Source organism: Humulus lupulus, chromosome 8 (genome assembly GCF_963169125.1).
Source record: "Humulus lupulus chromosome 8, drHumLupu1.1, whole genome shotgun sequence".
NCBI classification, from domain to species: Eukaryota; Viridiplantae; Streptophyta; class Magnoliopsida; order Rosales; family Cannabaceae; genus Humulus; species Humulus lupulus.
In genome coordinates this window covers 68,893,628-68,918,617 of record NC_084800.1, presented here as the reverse complement: position 1 = coordinate 68,918,617, position 24,990 = coordinate 68,893,628, and the positions used below count along the sequence as shown (strand labels likewise).

The following is a 24,990-nucleotide window of genomic DNA, read 5'->3' as shown; positions in this document are numbered from 1 at the left end:
CAAAACTCTCTAAAACATAATACTAGTGGCTCGTGGAATAAGACTCATTAACGCTTGAACCACGTAAAAACTGTGATCTTATTTATTTCTTAGTCTTTCTTTCTAGCTCTTATCTTTTAATATATTTACAGTTTCCTATGTAATGTTTCTAATCTCTGTATTACATATTAATTTCTAAACATTTTGGTGCTCTTTGCCATTTTATATACTACTTAAATAACAAAGATCATTTAAGCATTCAATGTTTTAAACATGTAAAAAGATATGTTTGTTTGATTAATTAAGTTGTGGTTATTTTTTTTTAAATGAGGTTCATTTGATTACTCCTTTAATTTAACTTGAGTTTTTCTCTCTCTCTCTTTTTTTTTTTTTTTTTGAAAATTCCAGATATTGTGATTGGAGTATAGGAAAATGGGTTCAGTTTTCTGAACTAGATACCAAAGATGCTCTGGGAAACTTGGATGTACAAACTTAAAATACGAAAAAAGTTGAGGTTTTGCGTAATAATAATACTAATAAGAAGAAGAAGGAGAAGAAGAAGAAATCACACAAATTAATAGCGTGTAAAAAGAGAAGAAGTCGTAACCTGCTATTTTTTTGTGTTGCTTTTCCGTTAGAATATGTAAAATAGGAGTAAGAAATTTAAATAATGAGTCAATATTCACGATATTTTATTTGATAGACAGATAATTTTTATACATGTACTAGTGTAGTCATGGATTCAGTTCCATAATATATAATTTAAGAGTGGTTTTGAACCAAATTTCATTAAAGAGGTTCGTAATGGATCCACCTTTTAAACATAGCAAAACATTCTTTAGGCTTATACTGAGGAGCTGTATGCCCTGCTCCCTGCACATATATGTATAATTCATAAACCAACCAAATAAATTAACAAAAGTATTCATATATATTCTATGCTAGCAATAAAAATAGAACACTTATTTCTTACCTTAATGGTTGCAAATGTCATTTTATTGGAGTAACTCCTGGTGAACCTGTTCATGCGAAAACATAATATAATAAAAAAAAACTCATTGTACATTAAATAAAATTGGGATGAATAATTATTAATATTGAAGTCATGAGGTGTACATGTACTACTTACCCTGCAACTTGGTCATGGACAATCCAGGGTCTCCAATCATCTACAATTGTGTAATTTAATGACTTTATCCATGCTTGAGTACCCAAGTATGGGACCATCATGTCATGATCTCCACTGCCAACACAATAATTACTTAAGATAAATAGTAGTTTGTGAGAATTTGGTCTTATTATTTTATTTATTTTCCATGTACATATTATTATTACTAACGAAATAAATTAGATGCATGCACCTGTATATTAGAGAACGGTAACCTTTGGCACTAAGATTTGCATGATACTCAACAGTGCTAAGAACTTCTTTTTTATATTTATTTTGAATGTTATCGTTGCATCGCTTCCATTGCTCTACCCTTCCCTGCACAACATTATACATCTCGTGATCACAACTTTTTTTTTTTTTTTTTTAAATGTCCGATCAATTTATATAGAGATAATGGTCGATATATTAAACATAATTATATTTTTCTCAACACTAAAGTCGGTTTAATATAGGTATTTTTATTTTCTCAATCCAATCCCTAAGGATCAATGTGTTTTCAAAAATGTATTTAAAATATTTTTCTATTTTAAAATAAATTTAAATTCATTTTTAAAAATATTTTTGAGATGGACCACCCACGACGTGACACATGTTAGTCCAAACCTAACGGAGACGGACACAATGACTATTTTACTATCTTTGATTCTTTCCTCACTAGAAAAAAGATTTGTTCTATGACACGTAGAAACACACAACATTCTTTAGGTAGTCTTGACCTAAATATCTCTAAAAATTATCATATATTATTAAGAGAAATCTACGGCAAAAATCAGTAAATAGTTTGAAAGGTTGCACTTAAGTCATTAAGTAATATTTTGGTGGCAATAGTCAATAAATAGGCTGAAAGGTTGCACTTAAACCATTAAATATATTTTTTGGTGTCAAAGTTAGTAAGTAATTTGAAATATTACACTTAAGTCACTAAATAATTTTTAAGTTGCAAAAGTTATATTTTCTACTAATTTTATTTCAATTTTAATTAATTAATAAAAACACAAAAATATATAATTCTAACATTGAAAATTTATTTGAAATTTATTTTACTAATAAAAAAAATCAAAAGTTATAACATTAAAAATTATTTAATTTTAAATAAACTAAGTTTTAATTTTAAGTTGTATTATTTTCTAAAATTTTATTTAAATAATATTTTTATTTAGAAATTTTAAAATTATTTTTTATTTTTAAAAGAGATTCCGTTTTTTATATTGTGTTATGAATATATATATATATATATATATATTTTTAGTCACTTATTGATTAATTGAAATTAAAATAAAATTTGCATAAAATATGACTTTTGCAACAAAAATAACTAGTTAGTAACTTAAGTGCAATATTTTACACTACTTACTAATTTTTGTCACCAAAAAAATTAATTAATGACTTAAGTGCAATCTTTCAGACAACTTCTTAACATTTGTCGCTAAAAAAATTACTTAATGATTTAAGTGCAATTTTTGAATTACTTAATTATTGTACATCACCCTTGTTTTATTTTATTTTTCATTCTGACATTGATCACGCTTAAATCATTAACGCATAACTTTGTCAAAAAAAAAAATCAATAACACATAACTTTTCTTTAACAAAATTTGGTGACTGGTAAGCCTTATACATTGATGTATTATTAAATAAAAATATAAAGATTTGTACCTTTGGTATATGAAGGGCTTCACGAACTCGAGGATCGTTGGCCCAGAAAAAAGAAAGCAACTGATCATATATCTGAGCACATTAAGAAAACAAACGATCGAGTGATGAGTTGCGAAGAGATCTAAAGCCAATAGCTCGATAGAACATCTTATTAACTCTTTTTTTTTCTTTTTAATTTTTTTGTATGTAAATTAATATTGTCAAAATTCCAACTAATCAAAGCGCATGTGGAAGTAATTGGTATCTAATATATACTCGACTACAGCCAAATGGACGAAGCCAGTCAGAATCATCAGAGTTTAGAGTCAACGATCTTCTTTTACTCGTTATCATGCATTGTGATTCCTCAGCATGCTCTTCACTCAAATCTGAAATGTAGTACTGTACATACAAAGTATATGTTACAATAATAATGTCACGTAATAAAAAAAAAAATAATACTTGTTTGACAAGATGATCATTTTTTTAAGTTATTTTGCATTCAATTATAATTTCAATAATTTTTTTGCAAAATATATGTGACAATTCAAACAGCTTATAGAAAAATTCAGAATGCCATTCAAATTTTTATACAGAAACTTTTTTTACAAATAATTATTAAAATTAGACCAAATTACAAAATTACTTAAAATAAATTATTCTCACCAATTTCTCATAAAATAAAAATGAAAAAAAGGTATTTTTTATTTTAATTTTTTAATCCGACAAATAGTATTGTATGAATTAAAAAATAAATAAAAAAACTTGAAATGGTGCTCACCGCGCTGCCTTCCTCTAAAATAATGGTCAATCCATGAATAAATGGGACTTTAAAATAAAGAGTGATATTATAATTATGGCATAGTGATTCCAGAATTTGTCCTTCACTCAATCCTGAAATGGACTGCACACAGAAATTGTTATGCGACAAATAAATTATACATGACACACGTAACATAATAATAATAGTATTTTCTAAAAATATCTATTTTCTTAAATTATTTTGCATTCTAATCTAATTATAATAATTTTTTTTTAAATTGTGTTCTGACAATTTAGTTAACTAGTTGAATTTTTTTAAATATAATGAATTGAAAATTTTAGACAACTAATTGAAAAATTTAGACAATCAATCGAACTTTTAGACAGGAAACATTTAGTAAAATATTATACAAATTAGATTAAAGTGCAAAATTATTTAAAAAAAAAGTTATTCTCAGTAATTTCTCTAATAATAATAATAATAATAATAATATTAATACCTTTTCATAAGCATGAAAAACTTTCAAGCACTTGATATTTTTGGGATCTATGTTTCCATAATATTGTCCTCTGCAATTTTTCTCCAAAGACTAAACACAGTTTAGACCAATTATTAGGATAATCATATTCTATACAATAATCCACTACTTAATTGGCTAGCATTTCAATATACATATAATATATATGATATATATATTTAACTAAGTATTACCTGGTACTGTTCATCAGAGATAAGTGCGGTTCGATGAGCAAATGAGACTTTGTAATTGTTATCTGATGAATATGTTGCAGGATTCCCAAGTATGTATCCCTGAAATATTCATCTTACTACTGTAATATCTTAAATAATGTGACATGTGTTTATTGGTTAGACACAATTTAGGACACTAAAAAATTAGACAAAGAATTTTTATTTCACTTATATTAAGCTCTTTATAGGAGAAATTAGATAGCCTAATTTCTATTTCTATTTCTTAATTAGTGTATACTTACATATATATATATGTACGTAGATGTTATAAAATATAATAAAAACCTCAAGATTTATAGGTGGTATGGTGCCATCCTTGATTCCTGCATGACAAAATATATATAAATATTTATTACAATTATTTTATCAATACTCTCACATACATTTTATGAGTGTAACACACTAGTACCAAAGAAAGCTTTTAAATCTATTTGTACATATATAATATAAGATTATTTAATTCACAAATTAAAACAATAATTCCTATAACATTGTATTATACCATTTGAGATTTGTTGAGCAAGCATGGGAACAATAATGCCTGAGTATGAATCCCCGGCAATGTATAAAGGATTCGATATAAACTCCGGGTGATTAATGAGCCACTGCAGTTATACATGAAATTTAATTGCACCAATAAGAAAAGTGAAAACAAAATTTTGGCAAACTTGTAACTAATACCTTTTTGAAAAATTGAAAAAGATGGTCCACATGTTGAAAATCTCCCTGGTCATATGCTGAAGTATTTTTGGAATAAGAAAATCCAGTGCCAACAGGAGCATCTACGAATATTATATTTGAAATCTGTTCCACAAGATTTTCACATTAAGAGATATAGAGATATCTTATTTTCTTTGTTGAGGATATAGACATATAGATAATATACCTTTGTCCAAGAGTAGTCATTTAAGACCAGTGTAGGTGTCATCCCATTGTATTCCTCAACCTTGTAATGAAGTGGACCTATAAATAAGTTCAATGTTTGTTTAGATGATGAAACTAGATTTTTCTTTATATAAATATATATAGTACTATATATTACTAATAATATAAAAATAAAATAAATTTAAAGGGCATGTTCGGTAATATATTTTATTTTGGGTGCTTTTATATATAACATTATATTTTTCCACACCTTTCTAATTAAACTGCTCATAAGTTTATTAATTTTTTTCACACACCTTAAAAAGATTTAGTACAAAGTTGTCCCTTTAGTAGATTAAAAATAAATTCCACCTATATAAATATTTATTGAACATTAATATATATATATATATATTTGACACTTTCAATTAAAAATAATAATTTTAATAATAAAAAACATTTTATCACAATTTTTTTTTTAATTTTATCCCAAACTAAGGATAAATATATATAATTTAAATTTTAAAAAATAATCTTATTAAAATAAAAATCATTAGTAAAATAGTAATATTAAATTTTTATACTTGTAAAAATTATAATATTAATATAATTATTTCTACAAAAAATTTAATTAATTAATATATATAAGTGATATATTATATATAATATTAATAAAATTATTTCTTTAAAAATTATATAATACATTTGTTAATATTTAATAAGGATATTTATGTCATTTTCTCCTCAAACTATATATTTGATAATAATTAATCTCATAATCCCACCCATTAATTCTACCATCAATCTCATCGCCCGATACAACTTGTATGGCACTACAAAAAATAGGGTCTACTCAGAGAATAGCTCTATTGAGAATAATTTTTGTTGTTCTCGGTAGAAGCATATTTTCAGAACCGCGCCAAGACTTAGCAGATTCTTTTTCATTTAAGTTGATATGCAAAAAACTTTGGAACTTCTACCGAGAACAAATGTTCTCGGTAGAAGTCCTTTATATCAGTCATCTTCCCCAATAGAGCTCATTTCCCCCAAAACGTAAAAAATCTACAAACCCTTTTTCTCTCCGCCCCCAAATCAGTATTCCATGGTTTTCCGCCCCCAAACAATAGTTTTTTGAGAAATCTTCATCTCCAAAGAAGGTTTAGTTATCAACAGGCTCTAATCAAGGTATGTATTTCCATATATTTCATTTTATTTTTGTTTAACTCTCTCTAAATGAGTTTTTTTTTTTCACTCTACTCCGATTGTATAGTATTTCTCAGATTTTGAAGCTATATTGTTGAATCGCAGAAGCTCTCAACAAGTATGTAGGGATCTAGACTTTTGTCATTTTTTAAAATATTTTCAGATTTTTTTTTTGGTGAAAATGGAAGAAAAAAACTTATTTTTACATATTTTTAATACGTTGTTATCTGCCATATTATATATATATTTAATATTTGATTTTGTATTTATAATAGGTAAGATTTATAATTAGAAATAAAAATTTAGTTATATGCAATTTTTAGAATATAATGTTGTGTAGTATTTTAGTGAAATGCATATATAGCTTTATGATTTAGTTATTGTAATTTTTTGGATAAATAATTAATTTATTATCAATTAATTTGTGAAAGATTAATTAATGATGAATGTGAGTAATAAAATAGGCTAAATGTTTAAGATGTAAAGTAAGAATGTACATGATATGTTTTTATCTAAATTAGTATGGAAAATTATAATTTAATAGTTTATTTTTGCAATTAGAATTAATATGATTTACGATGTTTTTTGTATGTAATTTGACTTTTAGTTATAAAAATGTGTTTGCAATGCTATGTTGTTTGTTCTGGGTATTTTCTGAGTGTTGTTTGTTGGTTTTCTTTTTTTGAATATATGACAATATAGTTGTTATGCTGCCGATTTTTTTTTATATAGGTTTAAGATATCTACTAATTTTTTTAATAAAATGATTATTCAATAAAACTAACATTTAATTGATTTCATTAGTGAGTTAATTAGTAAATTTAATAATTTTGTTAATAATGATGAAAATAAAATTTATAAATTTTAGTGAACATTTTAATGTTAAAAAATAATTATAAAACTAATTATTGATAATTATATAATTAATTTAAAATAATTTAAATTAGAAAAAAAATTAAGCCTAAATAAATAAAATATTTGTTATTCTACTCTAAATTATTGTTAAAATTACTAAATTTAGTATTTAACTCACACATGATAAGAATAATTATTAATAAAAAAATAATTATATATAAACAAATGATGATAATTACTATACATAATAAATATAGACTTAAATATCATAAGACGAAAATTCTATCTATTTGTTTGTCTTTGGTAACAAGAAATTATTTTCAAAAATATGATAGTGTATTATTATCAAATAGTGATAATTTTTATTTATTTAAAATTTCACTAAAAGTCTCAGACCCATTCGGAGAGGGTGAGCCATTAATGATTCTTAAATTTTCCTCTCTTTGAATTGTCCAGTTTGAACAGTTTGGGATTGCTATATACCTATAGCGTGATTTGTTACTTATTTATTGTTTCATTTGTAGAGATTTCGGTATGCTTCTCTTTTGTTCTCGTAAGTGGGCATACTTAATTTTAGTTTGCGCACTTATGAGAACTATGGGGAGGTGCTGCCGAAATTTTTATAAATATGTAACAATATTATGAGTGTAAATCACATTATATGTATATTGTAAACCTCGGTATAGCCCCACCACATAACAAATTTGGACAGGTTCCATCGACGATATTGTCAACTCTCTACCGATAACATTTGTTATCGGTACTAGCTATATATGTTCTCGGTAGAAGTTTACCTCTACCGACGAGGATGTACTGAGAAATTTCTACCGAGGACATGCTCTCGGCACAATGTCTACCGATGACATATGGGCTTCTACTGACGATGTTTGTTCTCGGTATAGCCCCTGTTTTTTGTAGTGTGGGGACTTCATCCTCTTCATGTTACTGATTCTGGGTTGTGGCATGTGTGCTTGGGCCAAAAGTATTGAGATTGATTAAATATAATGATTAAACTGTTTATACAATGTGGTGTAAAATACTTAATAATTTTCACTTAAATTGAAGTGAAAATATACGATTTTGTTATAATTATTTATCAATGCTACAAAATAATTTTTTGGGACACGTTTTAAGGACACATTCAAATGCATGTACTTAAAAAAAATTATGAAGTTTTTAGGAAATAAAAGTTAAGTTGTTTGTCCTAAAAAAAACATTCAAGGATGCATATTTCACGTCCTAAATAACTATGAGTGTCCTAAAAAAAAGTATAGTAAAATCACGGGTTTTAACAAAGTATTAAGGATACACTATTTGCGTCCTTAAAAATTAAAATAGTTATAATTTTGGTGCTATTTGGTAACACTTTAAAAAATAGTTTTTTATTTAATTAATTAAAAATTTGATAATTAAATATAAAATAATGGTAATTCTATTTTTATTTATTATTTTTAAAAAATTTCATTAAAATTTAATAAATTTTGAATATAGAATTTTTTCACTTTCAAAATTTTTTTAAACAGTATTCGACTTTTCGTTTCTTTTTTTTCTTCTCTTCTTCGAATGAACACATCATTTTGTATTGTTAAACAAAAGATAAAATTAAAAGTTATCAAAAACATTTATTATTTTTTGTTTGTAAAAATAAAAAACAAAATAATTACCAAACAATTTTTATTTTTTAAAAATAAAGAAACAAAAATAAAAATAATATTACTATTTTTATATTTAAAATTTAAAAACAAAAATGTTATCGAACATAACATTTGAGGATGTTTGACTCCTTAACTAAAAAATAGTTTTTTGTTTTTAAAGCAAAAAACTACTGTGGGTGTTTGACGTTGTTTTCAGAAAAAAAAATTTAAAAACAAAATTACAAAAAACAGAAAATTTTGATAACAACAAAAAATTATTTTCTGTTGTTCTAAAAAAAAATTTGTCTATTGTTTTATATCATTTTTTTAATTATTATTATCTACCATCATTTATTGTCACATCATTTTGTCTCTCATTAGTTTCTCTCTCTTCACTTTCTCTCATATCACTTTCTATCTCCTTATTTTCTCTCTCATCACTTTTTCTCTCCTTACATTTTCTCTCTTCACTTTCTCTCTCGTTATTTTCTCTCTTCTCACTTTCTATCTTTTCATTTTCTCTTTCATAATTTTTTATCTCCTTATTTTCTCTTGCATCACTTATTATGTAATCATTTTCTCTTTCATCACTTAATATATCATCATTTTCTCTCTCATCACTTAATATATCATCATTTTCTCTCATTATTTTTTCTCTCTTGCTATTTCCTTTCTCATCATTTTTTTCTATTCACTTCTCTCTCTTCACTTTCTTTCTCAACACATTCTCTCTCATTTTTCTTGAATCAATTTATCTATTCTCAATTTCTATTTCTTCATATTTTCTCTCCTTACTTTCTCACTCTTTATTTTTCATCATTTTTTCTTTCAAATTATTTTATCTCATTATTTATTACAAATTTTTAAAAAAAATTTCTCTTTGTAAATATATTTGTTAATTTTATTTTTAAGATTTAAAAAAATAAAACTAAAAAATTACTTTTAGAAAATATTAACCAAATACTTTTTATTTTTTGAAAACTACAAAAAAAAAAATATATTTTCTGTTTTATGATAAGAACTTTGAAAACAAAAATAAAGAATACAACGAGAAAGAGGCCTTTATTTCTTTACTTTTGTTGACAAAAGCTTTTTTTTTGGCTGCCTTTTATATTCCCTAATCCTACACGCACGTTAGCCCACTTTTCAATTAATAAAAGAATAAGAGAAAAAACCCAACTTCTCCTCTTCCCACACTTCTCTCTCTGATGAAATGACTCTGCTTCTTCCTCTATCACCTCTATTCCAACCCCTTTTTCTCCCAACGGTGCGGCTCTGGGGAAGACAATGACGTGCTTGGGAGGTGGCTTCGCAGGAGATAGTTTGTGCATAGTAGCAACGGTAACTCGCTTGGCGGCGTGGGTACGATGGAGACGAGGCTTGGCGAGGTTGGAGAACGACGTCTCAATCTCTTCCACTCGCGGTAAATCTTTCTCTCTCTCATTGTGTCTCGATCTCTCTCTTTAGCATTTATTTTTACATGTTTGTGTTTCTTCTCAAAATTTGCTGCCATTTACTAGTTTCAAAAGCAATTGAATGATTTTTTAGTTGATTTGGTTAATTATGTTTATATATTTGCATGATATGTTTAATAAAAATTGATTGTTTCATATTTTAATGTAGTTTTGAATTTATATATGCGTGTATGTTAAATAAAAAAAATATTGAATTTGATTACTTTACTTGCTTTGGTTGTAGGTTATATTCATCGCCTCTTTGAACACCAAGATTTCACAAACATTTGGATAAGAAGCATATTTATCATTAATCACTTGAACATGTTATTGTTATTGGTTTATTTGCTATTTATCGTGTTTGAAGAAAGCTTTATTTTTATTTATCCATTGATTAGTTTAGGGTCATGTCTAATCCATTTTAGGATTTTGAATTGAATTCTTCTCATGCTATTTTTTTTTATCTGCAATTAACAAAGGAAAAGCAGAACAAAGAGAGCTAATAATCATGGGTTAGCATATCCAATTCCAAAAGATTAATGGTGGAAATGAGCGCTACAGTTACATCAAAAACTCAGACTTTCAGGTGCCAAGTTGATCATACTGGTGTTGGCAGTTAAATTTTAGCAATGATTTTCATTTATATATATGCCACAAGTTTTCTTGAGAGAATATTAGCATGGTTTTTGTAGATAAGTGTGTAGCATGAGTATTTACTGTTTTGGGTAATAAGTTTGCTCTTATATTCTTGTTGGAATGTTTTTTGAAAAGTTTTATTATGAGCGATATTTATTCAGTTCTTGATTTGTCGGGAGGCATGGCTTACTGGGATTTTGGTATGGAAGGTTTATGATCAGGAGAATATCACTTTTTATAAATATAATATGTCATAATTATTTTCCTTTGTAAGAGACCATAATCTATATGTTGTATGTGTTTCATCCTCAATCAAACTTGTAGCCTCAGACACGAGATTATGAGTGCCTTCTTGGTGGTGATCATATAAGTACTATTATTTGAGTCAGTCATGTATGTGTGAGCTTGAGTTGATATCTTAAAACACAATACAGAGTACTTAATTAGTTGGTCTAATGCTCCTTTTTTGGCTTTGGCTTTAGTTTTACAACTATTTTGCTAGTGTGTCCTCTGTTCATGCTACTAGGCTACTTGACTTCCTTCTTTCATCAAAAGGCTACTTATTTTAATGGCCAAATTATTTATGGCACACACTATCCCCCGCACATACGCATTTTGTCATCTATAAATATATGTTAAACGATGTTTCACTGAGTTGATTATTGATCTTACATGTTAAATAATGGATGCAATTAGTTTTTCCTTGATATGTAAATTTTGGGATTGTAATGATCTTGGATTTTTAGGCCACCTGAGAAGAAGATATTGTTTTACTTCAATGGAAATCTTTGACCAATTTTTTCAAAGGGAAGAAAATGTTTCTTGAAGAATCCATTATCAAGGCATGTTATGATATTATGGGGTTCCATCTTTAACTCAAGACATTAGAATTTCTAGTTTTGTATTATAAATGTGACAAGTTTGGTTATTCATATTTTAAAAAAAAATGTTTAGATTTTGTAATTATCCCAATGTATAAGTTTTGTTATTTTAATCTATAAATGTTTCATTTAAATAATAATTTCAAATTAAAATTTAAAATATTACCTTTAAAGGTACTCATTGCGTGTCCTAAAAGAGAAGAGAGCCCTACAGATTTTATTTAAAGGCACTCAACGGGATCTTTAAGGATGTGCAAACATTATTTTAAGGCTCGCAACGTGTGCCTTAAAAAACCTCACTCTTTAAGGCTTTCAAATAGATGGCTCGTGGGAGGCGTGTCCTAAAAACTTTTGTATGGCTCGCAATGCGAGTCCTAAAAAGTTTTCTTTGTAGTAGTGTATAATTGATTCTAAAGTGATACAATGAGTTATCTAAGCATGCCCAAAAAGTTTGAGAGTAGTTGTAAGTATTTAAGACATTTTGAGAATGTGTTAAGTCAGGTGTAGAGGCGATGCATTGCCTATGTTGAAAATTTTAAAAAACCATAACTAGGTGATGTGTTGCTTGTGAGGCGATTTGTCGTCTAGTGTCAAGCGATGCATCATCTAGCATGTACATTCAAGTCTGTACGACTACGTAATTTTAGCTCCAAATGATGTGTTCAAAGTTCTAATTCTATTGGACAGACTTAATGACGGTGCCTATACTATACATAAATGTTATTAGAGTTATTGTAAAACATTGATTACACTTTTCAACTCTCTCTCTCTCTAGCTTTCAAATATCACAAGTTTTCTCCAAGAAACTTACCGAGAATCGCTTGACTTGTGTGAGTTTTAAATGCTTGTTAATTCTCAAATCTCATTTCATCTTGGTGAAGCTTCAAGCAACAATGAGAAGACTTGAATTAAAGATTTTGGACAACGATACTCTTCGTGTACAAGTCTTTAGATGTTCCTCAAGTTTGAAGATTCAATTGTTCAATTCAAATGTTATATTTCTCTAAAATCCTAACTTTTAATTGTGTTTATTATTATTTGTATTGATGATTAAATGTTTATAAATTCGTATTATAATCATTTAATCACTTAATCTTTGATTATCAAGATTTTCATTCATACTTTGAATATGAATATTTAATTATCAAGATTTGCATTTATTCTTTTAATATAAATCATTAGCATATAAGGTTTGTAATATTGTGTAAAGCTATAAATTTAAAAAAAATGTATTATTGTATATGCAAGCTTGTAATATTAGACAATAACATGGACTCTTTGTTTTGCCACTTTGATTGTTTAGGAAAAAAAAAAAATCATAAACTACCTTTTCTCTAGATTCCACCACTTAATATACAATACCCCAATAATTAATTCATTCATTCATTCATCCAAAATTGGTGAGAATGCTGAAGAAAACTTTAGTGCGAGTTTCATACTTGTGGATAGAAATAATGTTTATTATAATGAGAATTATTTTTTGATAAACTACAAGAGGTAAAAAGTTTTTTTTTATAAATATATATAAAAATCAAAGAATCTTATAAAATGTTTTTGAGAATTTTTTTCTTAAATTTACTGGACCATAAACGCTTTCCACTACGTATTCTGAAATTTCCAACAGTAACGTGTAGTCCCCCGTAGTGTGGTGTGATAAATTATTGTAATGCTCTCAGCTAATCCTATTCAATATGCTTGCACTAAACACATCAAGCTTGATATTTATTTTGTTCGAGAGAAAGTTGTTGCAGGCCAACTATTGTGCATGTTTTTAGGACGTATAACACAACAAAAAGTAATATATCTACGAGTAGAAACATAATTGGACCAGAAGAAAAGACTATGCATGTGCTTGTGTAAGAACCTAATTGGTCTTAGAACAAGAGCTTTAGCGAACTGCTCGAGGTGTGCTCGACATCGTTTGGGAGCAAGCAAAGGCTCTTTTCAAGTGAGCTTGCATGGCAGGATCACAATAAAGAAAGCAAATCGAAAGAGAATTAATACTTATTAATTCTGGAATCAAAGATGAAATAATGAGTGATTAGTCATCCATTTTTTATTCACTATAAATAAGTGATAAACCAATGTATAAAGGAACGAACACTGTAGCATGCAAAAAGCTACAAAATTTATATTTTAAGGTATATTGATAACTAATATTGTCTCGTTGATGTTGGCCATTTTTGTTATGCTGAATTACGTAAATACTTTTTTGAGAGTTCTTAGCTTTATACTCAAACTGCATATACAATTATTTTGTAAAACAACTTGTTGATTTATCAGTGTCAGTACTTCATTTCAGCATGGAGCGTTATAATCTTTAAGCATATTTTCTATCTTCTTCTTTTCTTTATCAAACATTAATAACTCCAAAGTTACTGTGTAAAAGTTAAAATTAGCAACTAAATAAATTAAGCTAAACTTTCCAATCATTAGTTAACGTTTTACTTATTGAGAAATTATAGTAAATGACACAAAATAATGACATGAAGAAGCTAATATACTCAATTTTAAAATTGTAGAAAAATGACTATTTTATATTGTTGATTATCCAAATTATCATTTTGCACCAAGCCCCAAGTGAATATTATAGTTTACCTAAGGCTAAAGAGGTTAAAGAAATGAAGGATAAATGTGGAATTTCGCTATACTAATTTGTTGTATTTGGCTATTTATTAATCTTTTTAAAATTGAGATATTTATCTAAATAATAGCTGTTTTGGGCCTATTTTGCTTGTTGCCCCTTAATTATTTTAGCTTTAATTTTTCCACGCCCTAAATGCAACTCTTGTGTTATAATTGGCTAAAATATAAGTCAGCTATATATTATAGAAAAATGGCTTTTATTCTTCGACTATAGTCTAATAAGTATTATAGGGGTGAGCCTAGGGTGGTAAGCGGTGAAAAGGTAAAAAAATTTACCAACCCACAAAGTGTTTGTGGTTAAGTGAAAATCTTAAATACATGGTTAATTTTATTTACATTAATCACAAGCCACACCACACCTATGTGCCGTGCGAAATGGTGCGGTAATCATTAATTTATATATTTAAAAAATGTTAAATTTCCAATATAACAAAGTCGCAATCAAATCTTGTTAAATTAACAAACATGAGTAACAACCGACCAACTCAAAAAAAAAAAATTTATATATATCTCTTTTATATAAAAAAATGTGTAAATAACCAGAATTTTTAGTTTTAACGGATTTTTATTTTTTTTATTAATTTTAACAGAATATTTTTATATTTAACGTTAGATTATAAACATAACTTAAACTTAAATAAAATTATATAATTAATTAATTAAAAAATTAAAATATGATATTTTTGATACATTTTATAATGATAATTATTTAAAAATAATAAAAATCATACATTTTATAACTTAAAGAAAATTTAATTAAACTTAATATTATATTAAACATATAATATATAATCTTTTGTTATCACTGTCAAATTCAAAAACTAGAACAAACATAAACTTAAACAAAAATAAATTAATTAACTAATTAAAATAGTATATTTTTGAGATATTTTATAATAATTTAAATAATTAAATCATATTTATTTAAAAATAATAAAGACATACATATTATTTTTTTTATTTTATAAATTTGTATCATAATTTATTTTTTATTAAGTGATTGTGGCGTTTTTTCTTCATCAAATTCACCAAAGAATATTGCGAGATATATTATAAACTAAAAATATTTTATGCATATATACTACTGTCTATACTATGATTTTTTCTATTAATAATTTCTTTTTAAATATTATTATATTTTATATATATGACATGTAGCCATGTAAATATATATTTATGTTAATATTGTGTTTAGATGTGACATGTACAAATTATTAATATAAATATTTATATATTTTATAGAATTATAATTTATTCTATTATATATATATTTAAAAAAAAAACTATTTTTATTAAAATTATAGACATTTTTTACAACTTTAAAATTCAACAAAATGCATTATGGGTTGTTTTAAGCTAATATATATAAAAATATAAAAACTCATTCAAAGTAAAATAAAAATAAATAAAAATACAAGATCAACCAACAACAATTAGTCTACAACAATACATCACTTTTACTGTGATGAACTTGGACTAGCGAGATTTGAGTAAAAAGAAAGAAAAATGTGCAGGTTTAGTTTAGGTTTACTACACTTTCTGTGCGTGTATTGTATAAAATCAGTTTATTCATTTTTTATTATAATTTTTTTAATATATATATATAATATAAAAAAAATTATTCAATATAGGCTATTTATGATTTTTGCCCCGCAAACTATTACCAATATATTATTGTGCACCCTGATTTTTTCGAGCCGTTAAAAATTACCCCGAACTATTCACAGTATTTTAAAGTGGGACTTCTATTAAGTTTTATCCTATGTGGCTAACATATTGCTGACTTGTCATTGCCATATCAGCACCATGTGTATAATTTAAAATAAAAATAATTTACAATTAAAATATATATATTTCTTATAAAATATTAAAATTAAATATAATTCAAAAATTCAATTCTTACAAGATTAGTTAAATACAATTTTCATATATTAAAAAAAAAATCTGAACATCTTCTAATTTTTTTGTTTGGTAAAATTAAATTATTTATTTTTAATAATGATGGAATTAATAAAGCTTAAATAATATTAGTTTAAGTTTTGTAAAAAAAAAAAAAAAAAGATCATTTTCGGATTTTTTTTAATATTTGAAAATTTTATTCAATTAATCTTTTAAGAATTTATTCAAAAAAATTATTCTTTTAAGAATTTAAAAGAAAAAATATTTTTTTTTTGAGTTTTTCAAATATTTTTAATTTTAAATTATACACATGGCGCCGACGTTGCAATGACAAGTCAACAATTTATTAGCTACATATGATAAAACTTAACAGAAGTCACATATGATAAAATTTTCAAATATTACAACACTGTGAGTAGTTTGGGAGTAATTTTTGTTACGATATCTTTGAGATCGTAATATTGATTTGTGGAATACAATTAGGATACAAATTTGATGTATATTAGGAGTGTTTCCTAATTTATAAAATATAAATCGTCGAATGATTCTTTTGTTGGTTGAATATATACAATGTATAGCATCAACACAAGGCAACCCTTTTTTGGCTTAATCTTTTCATGGTACCAGAGTCACGCTGATCCACAATAATGGCCGACGATGACATGCCACTGTCACAGACCATAACAACGACCGGCGACGAAATGCCACCGCAACCACCACCACCACCACCTAAAATCAATAAAATTGAAATAAGTTCCTCTTTTTTCATTGGTCCTCAACATCGTCCTGGTGACTTCATCACTCCCGCCCCCTTTACCAAGGAGAATTATGACGATTGGGCAGGCGAAATCGAAACCACTCTTCAAGCGAGGCATAAATTTGGTTTTCTTGATGGCACAATCACCTCACCGGAGCCTCCTTGAACGCAGGCTGATTGGATTACTATTCATGCTATGCTCGTTTCATGGATTATGAACACCATTGCTCCCGAGGTAAAAGTACTCTCTCAAAATACAAAGATGGAAAACGTTTGTGGGAAACTCTCAGAGAGAGATTTGCTCTTGTTAATGGTCAACAGATTCCGAAAAACTAAAACTATGACGATTGCCACCTATTACGGAAAACTGATCGCTTTGTGGGAAGAACTGTATACCCACGAACCTTTGATTACTTGCTCTTGTTGTACACGATGTACCGCTGGGCAAGACCATGAAATTCGCCGTAAAAAAGATATGCTTCACCAATTTTTGATGGGATTATACAGCGAGTATTACGGTCGATTGCAATTGAGTATTCTTGCTCAAGATCTGTTGCATTCTCTTAATCGTGCTTACCAATTAGCGATTCAAGATGAACATGTTCGAACGGCATCGAATGTACCTGATGAAAATCCAGAAGCAGTCGGTTTCGCTGTTCGTTCCGTTGGGCGAGAACGGGGCAGATCCGAGAAGCCTAATAAATCGCATCTTTCTTGCACCCACTGTAAGAAAACTGGTCATGAAGTGACCACCTGCTTCGAGAAAATCGGATATCCTGATTGGTGGGAGGATAGTACGAAGAATGATGGTGGGGCAGGCCGAGGGAAATCATCATCTTCCTTGGTTCCGGCTGGCCGTGGTCGAGGGGGGCAGCGACATTCGTGCTAATGCAGGAGCCACTGAAACTCTTGGCGCACCCTCTTCTCAAGTGTTTTTCGCGGATCAATGGAAGGCACTTGCAAGCGTGTTTGGTAATATGATTGTTTCTAGTGATCGTTTGAGTGGTAAGTTTAATGGTAATTTGTGGATTATTGACACCGGTGCATCCAATCATATAACTGACAATATTTCTCTCATATTTGATGTGAAAAATATCTTGTGTCCTGTCGGCCTTCCTGACGGCAAAAAGGTTGTAGCAACCAAGGAGGGTTTAGTAAGATTGTCGGCTGCTATAACTCTTCAACATGTTCTTTATGTCCTTCAATTAAATTGCAACTTACTTGACGTGTCGCAATTGTGTGACAATTTGAATAGTGTTGTCATATTTAACTCTTATAGGTGTGCTATACATGACCAAACGATGGAGCTGATTGGAACAGGAAGCAAGCATGATGGACTCTACTACTTCAAGGAATCGAGCTTAATTCAAGCAGTCACAGTTGATGGAGAGGCCTTTTCTTTGCCACTTTGGCATAATAGAATGGGGCATCCTTATGAGAAAGTAGTAAAATTGCTTCCTCCCATTCATAATTTTAGGGGTAGTTTGAATAAAGCATGTGAAGGGTGTTTTCGTGCCAAACATCCTAGAGATAGATTTCCTTTGAGTGAAAATAAAGCTAGTTGCATTTTTGAATTAATTCATGTTGATTTGTGGGGTTCTTATACACATAAATTCTCTTGTGGGGTTCGATATTTTTGAACTATTGTGGATGATTTTTCTAGAGCTATGTGGGTTTATTTGATGATTGATAAAACATAAGTTTTTTGAATGTTTTTATCATTTGTTGCCATGGTTGAATGACAATTTTCTCAAACTATCAAAACAATACGGAGTGATAACGGAACGAAATTTAATTGTTTGGTTGATTATTTTTCTGCTTCTGGCATTTTATTTCAAACTTCATGTGTCAGAACTCCTCAAAATAATAGAAGAGTCGAGAGAAAACACAAATACCTCTTAAACGTTGCACGTGCTTTAAGATTTCAAGAAAATTTGCCAATTTACTTTTGGGGAGAGAGTGTTTTGATAGCCGCACACTTAATAAATAGAACCCCATCTACCGTTCTTGATAACTTAACTCCCTTTAAAAAATTGTTTGGTCACACTCCGTCTTATGATGAAATTCGTGTGTTTGTTTCCTTATGGTTTGCTCACAATCAACAATCTAAGGGAGATAAATTTGAAATTCGTTGTCGCAAGTGTATCTTTGTTGGGTATCTGTTTGGCAAGAAGGGTTGGAGACTTTATGATCTTGACAAGAATGAGTTTTTTGTATCATAAGACGTAAAAAAATTTGAAGATACTTTTCCTTTTAGTGATATAGAGGCTCAAATTAGTTTTGAGTTGGATGTGGATGTTGATTCAGATTTTGCGGAATTTCAATATGAAGTCCCTGACAACCAAGACACTATTGCAGCCCAATCGACTGCCAAGCCCACTAGTGCTGAGCCCATCACTACCGAGCTCCTTGTGGTTGATCCCACTGCAGCTGGTCCAGCGAACGCAGACCAGGAAGAATTCGAAACCACAACAAACATGACTCCTCCTGTCTCAGATGAGGTCTCTAGTTTTGATGGAAATACCCCTGCTACTGTTGATTTAGTTGACAATGGGTCAGAGGAAGTTCTAGGTCGTGGCATGAGAACTAAAATTCCTTCGGTGCTTCTATGGGATTATGCCACTCACAATATTTTGAAAGAGAGTCCATCTACCATTGCTACTTCCCCTCCACATCATACCTCAAGTACTCCTTTTCCTATAGCACATTATATAAATTATGACAACTTTTCTACGACATATCAAAAGTTTCTTGTAGCTATTATTGCTGGAGATGAACCCCAGTCTTTTAAAAAGGCCATGAAGGATGAAGGGTGGAAGCAGGATATGCAAGAAGAGATCAAAGCATTGGAAGATAATGGCACTTGGACTCTCAAACATCCTCCTCCTGGAAAACGAGCTTTGGGTAACCAATGGATTTATAAAAGAAAATATCACTCCAATGGTGATCTTGAGCGATTAAAAGCTCGACTAGTTGTTTTTGGTAATCATCAGATTGAAGGTTTGGATTACAATGAGACTTTTGCTCTGGTTGCAAAGATGGCAACGATTCATGCTTTTCTTACCATTGTTGCTTCAAAAAATTGGGAAGTTCACCAAATGGATGTACACAATGCATTCCTTCATGGTGATCTTGATGAGGAGGTTTACATGAAATTTCCCCCCGGGTTCGAGTGCTCGGATCCTAATTTGGTTTGCCGACTTAGAAATTTTTTATATGGGTTGAAACAAGCACCTCATTGTTGGTTTGCAAAGCTAGTTACGACTTTGAAAGGGTATGGTTTTCTTCAATCTTATTCTGATTATTCCTTGTTTACTTACACCAAGGGTGGATTGCAGTTTAATGTGTTGGTGTATGTTGATGATTTGATTGTTTCTGGCAACAATTCTGCTACATTACAAGCTTTTAAGGCCTACTTGAGTGATTGGTTTTGTATGAAAGATCTTGGTACGCTTAAGTACTTCCTTGGTATCAAGGTCGCTCACAGTTCACCTGGTTTGTTTCTGCGTCAACGCAAGTATACTCTTGACATCATTACGGAGGCTGACCTTTTAGGAGCCAAACCGGAAGATTTTCCTATTGAGTAGAATCATAAGCTCGGCCTCGCTACAGGTGCTAAGCTGTCTGATCCAGAATTGTATCGGCATCTTGTAGGCCATCTTGTATACTTGTCTGTCACGCGCCCTGACTTGGCTTATTCGGTTCATATTTTATCTCAATTTATGCAAGATCCTAGATGCGAGCACTGGGAGGCAGCTCTCCACGTTGTGAGATATTTAAAAGGCACTCCAGGTCAATGCATTTTATTGTGAGAAGACAATGACTTATCGTTGCAAGGGTGGTGCGATTCGAACTGGGCTGCATGTCCTCTCACACGTTGGTCATTGACAGGTTGACTCGTCTTTCTTGGACAATCACCTATTTCATGGAAAACGAAAAAGCAACACACCGTCTCCAAGTCTTCGGCTAAGGCGAAATATCGTTCTATGGCGGCCATCACTTGTGAACTTAAGTAGCTCAAAGGCTTGTTGTTGAGTTTAGGGGTTCACCATCCTAGAGCTATTCCATTGTTTCGTGATAGCCAATCAGCTTTACATATTACTCGGAATCCAGTTTATCATGAACGAACAAAGCATATTGAAGTTGATTGTCATTTTGTTCATGATGCTATTACAGAGGGATTGATTAATCCCTCCTATGCTCCAACGAAGATTCAATTGGCATATATCTTTACAAAGGCTCTAGGCAAGAACAAATTTGATTTTTTCCTTAGCAAGTTGGGCATCTTGAACTCACATGCTCCAACTTGAGCGGGGGTGTTGATATCTTTGGGATCCTAATATTGATTTGTGGGATACAATCGGGATACAAATTTGATGTATATTAGGAGCGTTTCTTAGTTTAGAAGATATGAATCGTTAAATGATTCTTTTGTAGGTTGTATATATAAAACGTATAACATCAATACAAGGCAATCGTTTTTTGGCTTAATCTTTTCAATTTTTAATAGCTCAAAAAAATCAGGAAGCAAAATAATATATTGGTCATAATTTAGGGGAAAAAAATCCTAAATAACCTTAAATATATATATATATATATAGGAGAATTCTCCTATAGGGGCTTCACTTTAAGCCCTACCGATGAGGCTCTCAGTGTTCTCGACTTGGGAATAGTTTTCGGTGCGAATTATTTTATGACCGTGTATATTGTAGCTATTTAGAGCATCATGCAAATTTTCAGAAAATTCTGAATAGTTTACAGTATCGAAAACTAGGTTCAAACATGTTGTTGCACGCGTGACTAATTTTTTTTATGTGCGTGGAAAACAACATGTTTGAACCTAGCTTTCAGTACTGTAAACTATTCAAAATTTTCTGAAAATTTGCAGAATGCTCTAAATAGCTACAATATACACGGTCATAAAAAAATTCGTGTCGAAAACTGTTCACGGGTCGAGAAATACTGAGAGCTCTACCAGTAGGGCTTAAAGTGAAACCCTAAAGAAAAATTGTCCTATCTATATATGCAGTGCGGTACAAATATTATGGTTTTTTGAAAAATCATTCCATTTAACCAATCCACAAAGAAAAATTAACCGCACTACACCACATGGTACAATGTGGATTGGTCAATTTTCGTAGATAATGAGATAATCTGCTCACCTCTAATAAGTAATAAGATGCACTATGACATCTAGTTGCAATTCGAAGGCTGCTAGTCTTTTTTCAAATCTAATTTTAGTTATTTTACCTAACTTAATTTAAACAATTCGCTACAATTAACCTTTCTATTTTATATATTTATTAATATTGTTTTAATACTTATCATAATATTATAATAATTTTAATTTTTTGTTTTAATATTATGTTTATTTAATTTGTGCCAAAGCATACAAGGCATTTGTCTATTGAAAATTTTGAAAGTCAAAATAGATAAGATTTTAGGTAATGTGACAGGAGTGCTTCAAACGTCAAAATATGACACGTTTTAATTATTTTGGCTAACTACAACTTTTAACTAGTAGTTTTGGAGTTTCTGTAACACAATTAATTTATTTTACCAAAATAAATAATTTTCAAAATAGTAATTAATCCGCCCATGCTAAACTATTATAAAAAAAATTAAATAAATAAATAAAAAAAACTTATTAATAGGAAACAAACCCTCATCGTTCAAACTAAACTCAACATTCTGATTTTATTTTTAAAGCTTACCTGTATTATTGTTATCTGGATAATTATAGGGTGTAGTCATTAATTTTTTTAGTCAACTATAGTAGATAAATTATTATAAAGTTAATATAATTTTTATAATAGAATATTCTATATAAGAGAGGGAGACATTTTCATATTTATAAGGCAAACTATTTGTGTTGCCCCATTGGTTTCAATTAATAAAGAATAAGCTAAATGCATCCAATAATAAAGCCATTATTAATGGGAACTTGTCCAACTATCCAAAGATGTGAGATATAAGTCAACTCTTGTTAAGCATAAACACTAATTTCAAATTGTTTTCGACTTAGTAGGCCTACTAGCTAGAAAGAAGCTGCCATCTAATTTCTTTGACCGAGGGGTTATAAACTAGCAACAATGCCAATAGACCTTGAAGATCACATTATGTTTTAGAATTATAATTACTCATATTTTTAACTTTATCTTTATGTCCCTTGAACAAGTAACTGTTTTTAATTTAAAACTCAAGGGTATGTATGTGTTTCTTCAAAGAACTTAGAAGATAGTAATGGTTCTATTTCAACAAAATCAAAACTATATCCCCGCAAAGAAAAAAAAAATGAAAAAGAAGAAAGGAGCAATAAAACAAGTATTAATGAATATTTGCATATCTATCTATATATATATATATATATATATATTTATATAAGTATTGAGACATTCTCTACTACTTTACCTATTTCATAGACAAGTCCGGACCAGGCAGAGCAACCAGTACCCCCAGTTAGCCAAATCAACAGTGGATCTTTCTCTGGATTCCTTTCCGATTTCACAAAGTAATAGAAAACTTGGGCTTCCTCTGATTCGCCCACTCCCACATACCTTTATGCATACATAATAAATATATACATTAATTACTAAAAATGCCATTGGCATAATTGCTAGCTTAATTATGTCATAGGAGAGGGTTATATATATATATATATATATAAACATACCCAGTTTCGAGATGAAAGGGCAGTGGTCCTTGGAATCCAGGGAGAAATTTCAGCGTATTAGTAGTTGTAGAGGCAGCTACTGCAAGTCGTTCTGAGAATGCATCTAATAAAATCAGAACAAGAAGAAGACGAATATGATGGTTCCAAACCAGAATCGGACTCAAGACTACATACGACTGCCTTGCCATAACTTCTATTTCGATATTCCTCGTCAAAGACAAGAGAGTTTCCTTACAAAGTCAATCTGTTCACTCTTGCATTTGTGGTTTACATTAGGGTCTTTCTTAATTTTAAGATTATACAAAAATATATTAATTATATTTAACACAAGTTAATACGCAATCGCCAGGATGCCCGGGGCATTAATATAGAGTACATCACCCCCACATGGCCACATTTTTATTTTTGTTTTATATGATACTCCTTTCGGGGAATTTCATTTCACAATACACGTTAAGGTGTGTTAGAATTTTGTGTTGAATGGAAAAACAAATGGAAGTTAGTCCACATTCTTTATGAGAGAAATTTCTCATCATACTAAGCCTGTATAAACGGGTCTAGGCTGAGTAGTTTAGAGGTAAAAAAATTTCTTGAGTTTACGTTAAATAAATAAATAAATTAATTACATTTATATTATGATTTTAGTTAAAAGTTTTATATTCTTAGTGTTGTAGAGATTAAGTATATTTGGTTCGACGAAATGAGATAGACCTCAAAACTTCTTGGAGGTAGTGAATCTGTTTAAATCCCTTGCAGGTAGTAAATCTGTTTTAAGAAAATTGTGTACAACACAAGCCTTATTATTTTTTATTATAATTATTGTCTAGATTAATTTATAATTGCTATTTATATTATATTTATTTATTTATAATTATAATGTTTATGTATCTTTAATTTAGTAAATATAAATATTGTATTTATCATATCGTGATTATTCAAGTATTATATCTAATTACGTTATATTTTTCCTACAATCTTAAAACATATTATCATTTAATATAATATTTGAATGATCGATATATTTTATATTATTATAATATTTAATATATCTATTAGTGATATTTCTATATCTATATATTGACATTGTTATTGCGAAAAGTTCATTTGAACTTAAATCTCACTAGAGAAGTTCTGTCTAGGAAAGCTGGGTGTTAAGTGAGACATTTTGTGGTCCCTCCAGCCTTTTCTGT

General features: G+C 29.1%; 1 protein-coding gene and 1 long non-coding RNA gene across 2 annotated transcripts; one reads left to right on the top strand and one right to left on the bottom strand.

The window, feature by feature from the left end:
* Positions 1–647: 647 nt before the first annotated feature.
* On the bottom strand, positions 648–24,131 carry LOC133797687 (serine carboxypeptidase-like 17). Its single transcript, XM_062235679.1, has 15 exons — positions 23,801–24,131; positions 23,539–23,684; positions 5,185–5,261; positions 4,980–5,102; positions 4,801–4,903; positions 4,584–4,621; positions 4,260–4,358; positions 4,048–4,137; positions 3,567–3,689; positions 3,062–3,187; positions 2,807–2,878; positions 1,341–1,465; positions 1,109–1,222; positions 953–998; positions 648–852 (listed from the first exon to the last, which is right to left on the bottom strand). Exons 1-15 carry the CDS (start codon positions 23,986–23,988, stop codon positions 769–771), a joined length of 1,554 nt encoding a protein of 517 aa, XP_062091663.1. The 5' UTR covers positions 23,989–24,131; the 3' UTR covers positions 648–768.
* On the top strand, positions 9,985–11,314 carry LOC133797688 (uncharacterized). Its single transcript, XR_009875678.1, has 2 exons — positions 9,985–10,277; positions 10,553–11,314. It is a non-coding gene; the product is annotated as an uncharacterized LOC133797688 (long non-coding RNA).
* Positions 24,132–24,990: the final 859 nt, after the last annotated feature.

Excerpts from the sequence above, each read along its gene's own strand:
- LOC133797687 (XM_062235679.1), bottom strand. The coding sequence starts at position 23,988 with ATGGCAAGGCAGTCGTATGTAGTCTTGAGTCCGATTCTGGTTTGGAAC. Across the intron at positions 5,262-23,538 it reads CGGACTTGTCTATGAAATAG|GTCCACTTCATTACAAGGTT; the intron begins GTAAAGTAGTAG and ends ACTTATTTATAG. Across the intron at positions 2,879-3,061 it reads GTCCATTTGGCTGTAGTCGA|ATATATGATCAGTTGCTTTC; the intron begins GTATATATTAGA and ends TAATGTGCTCAG.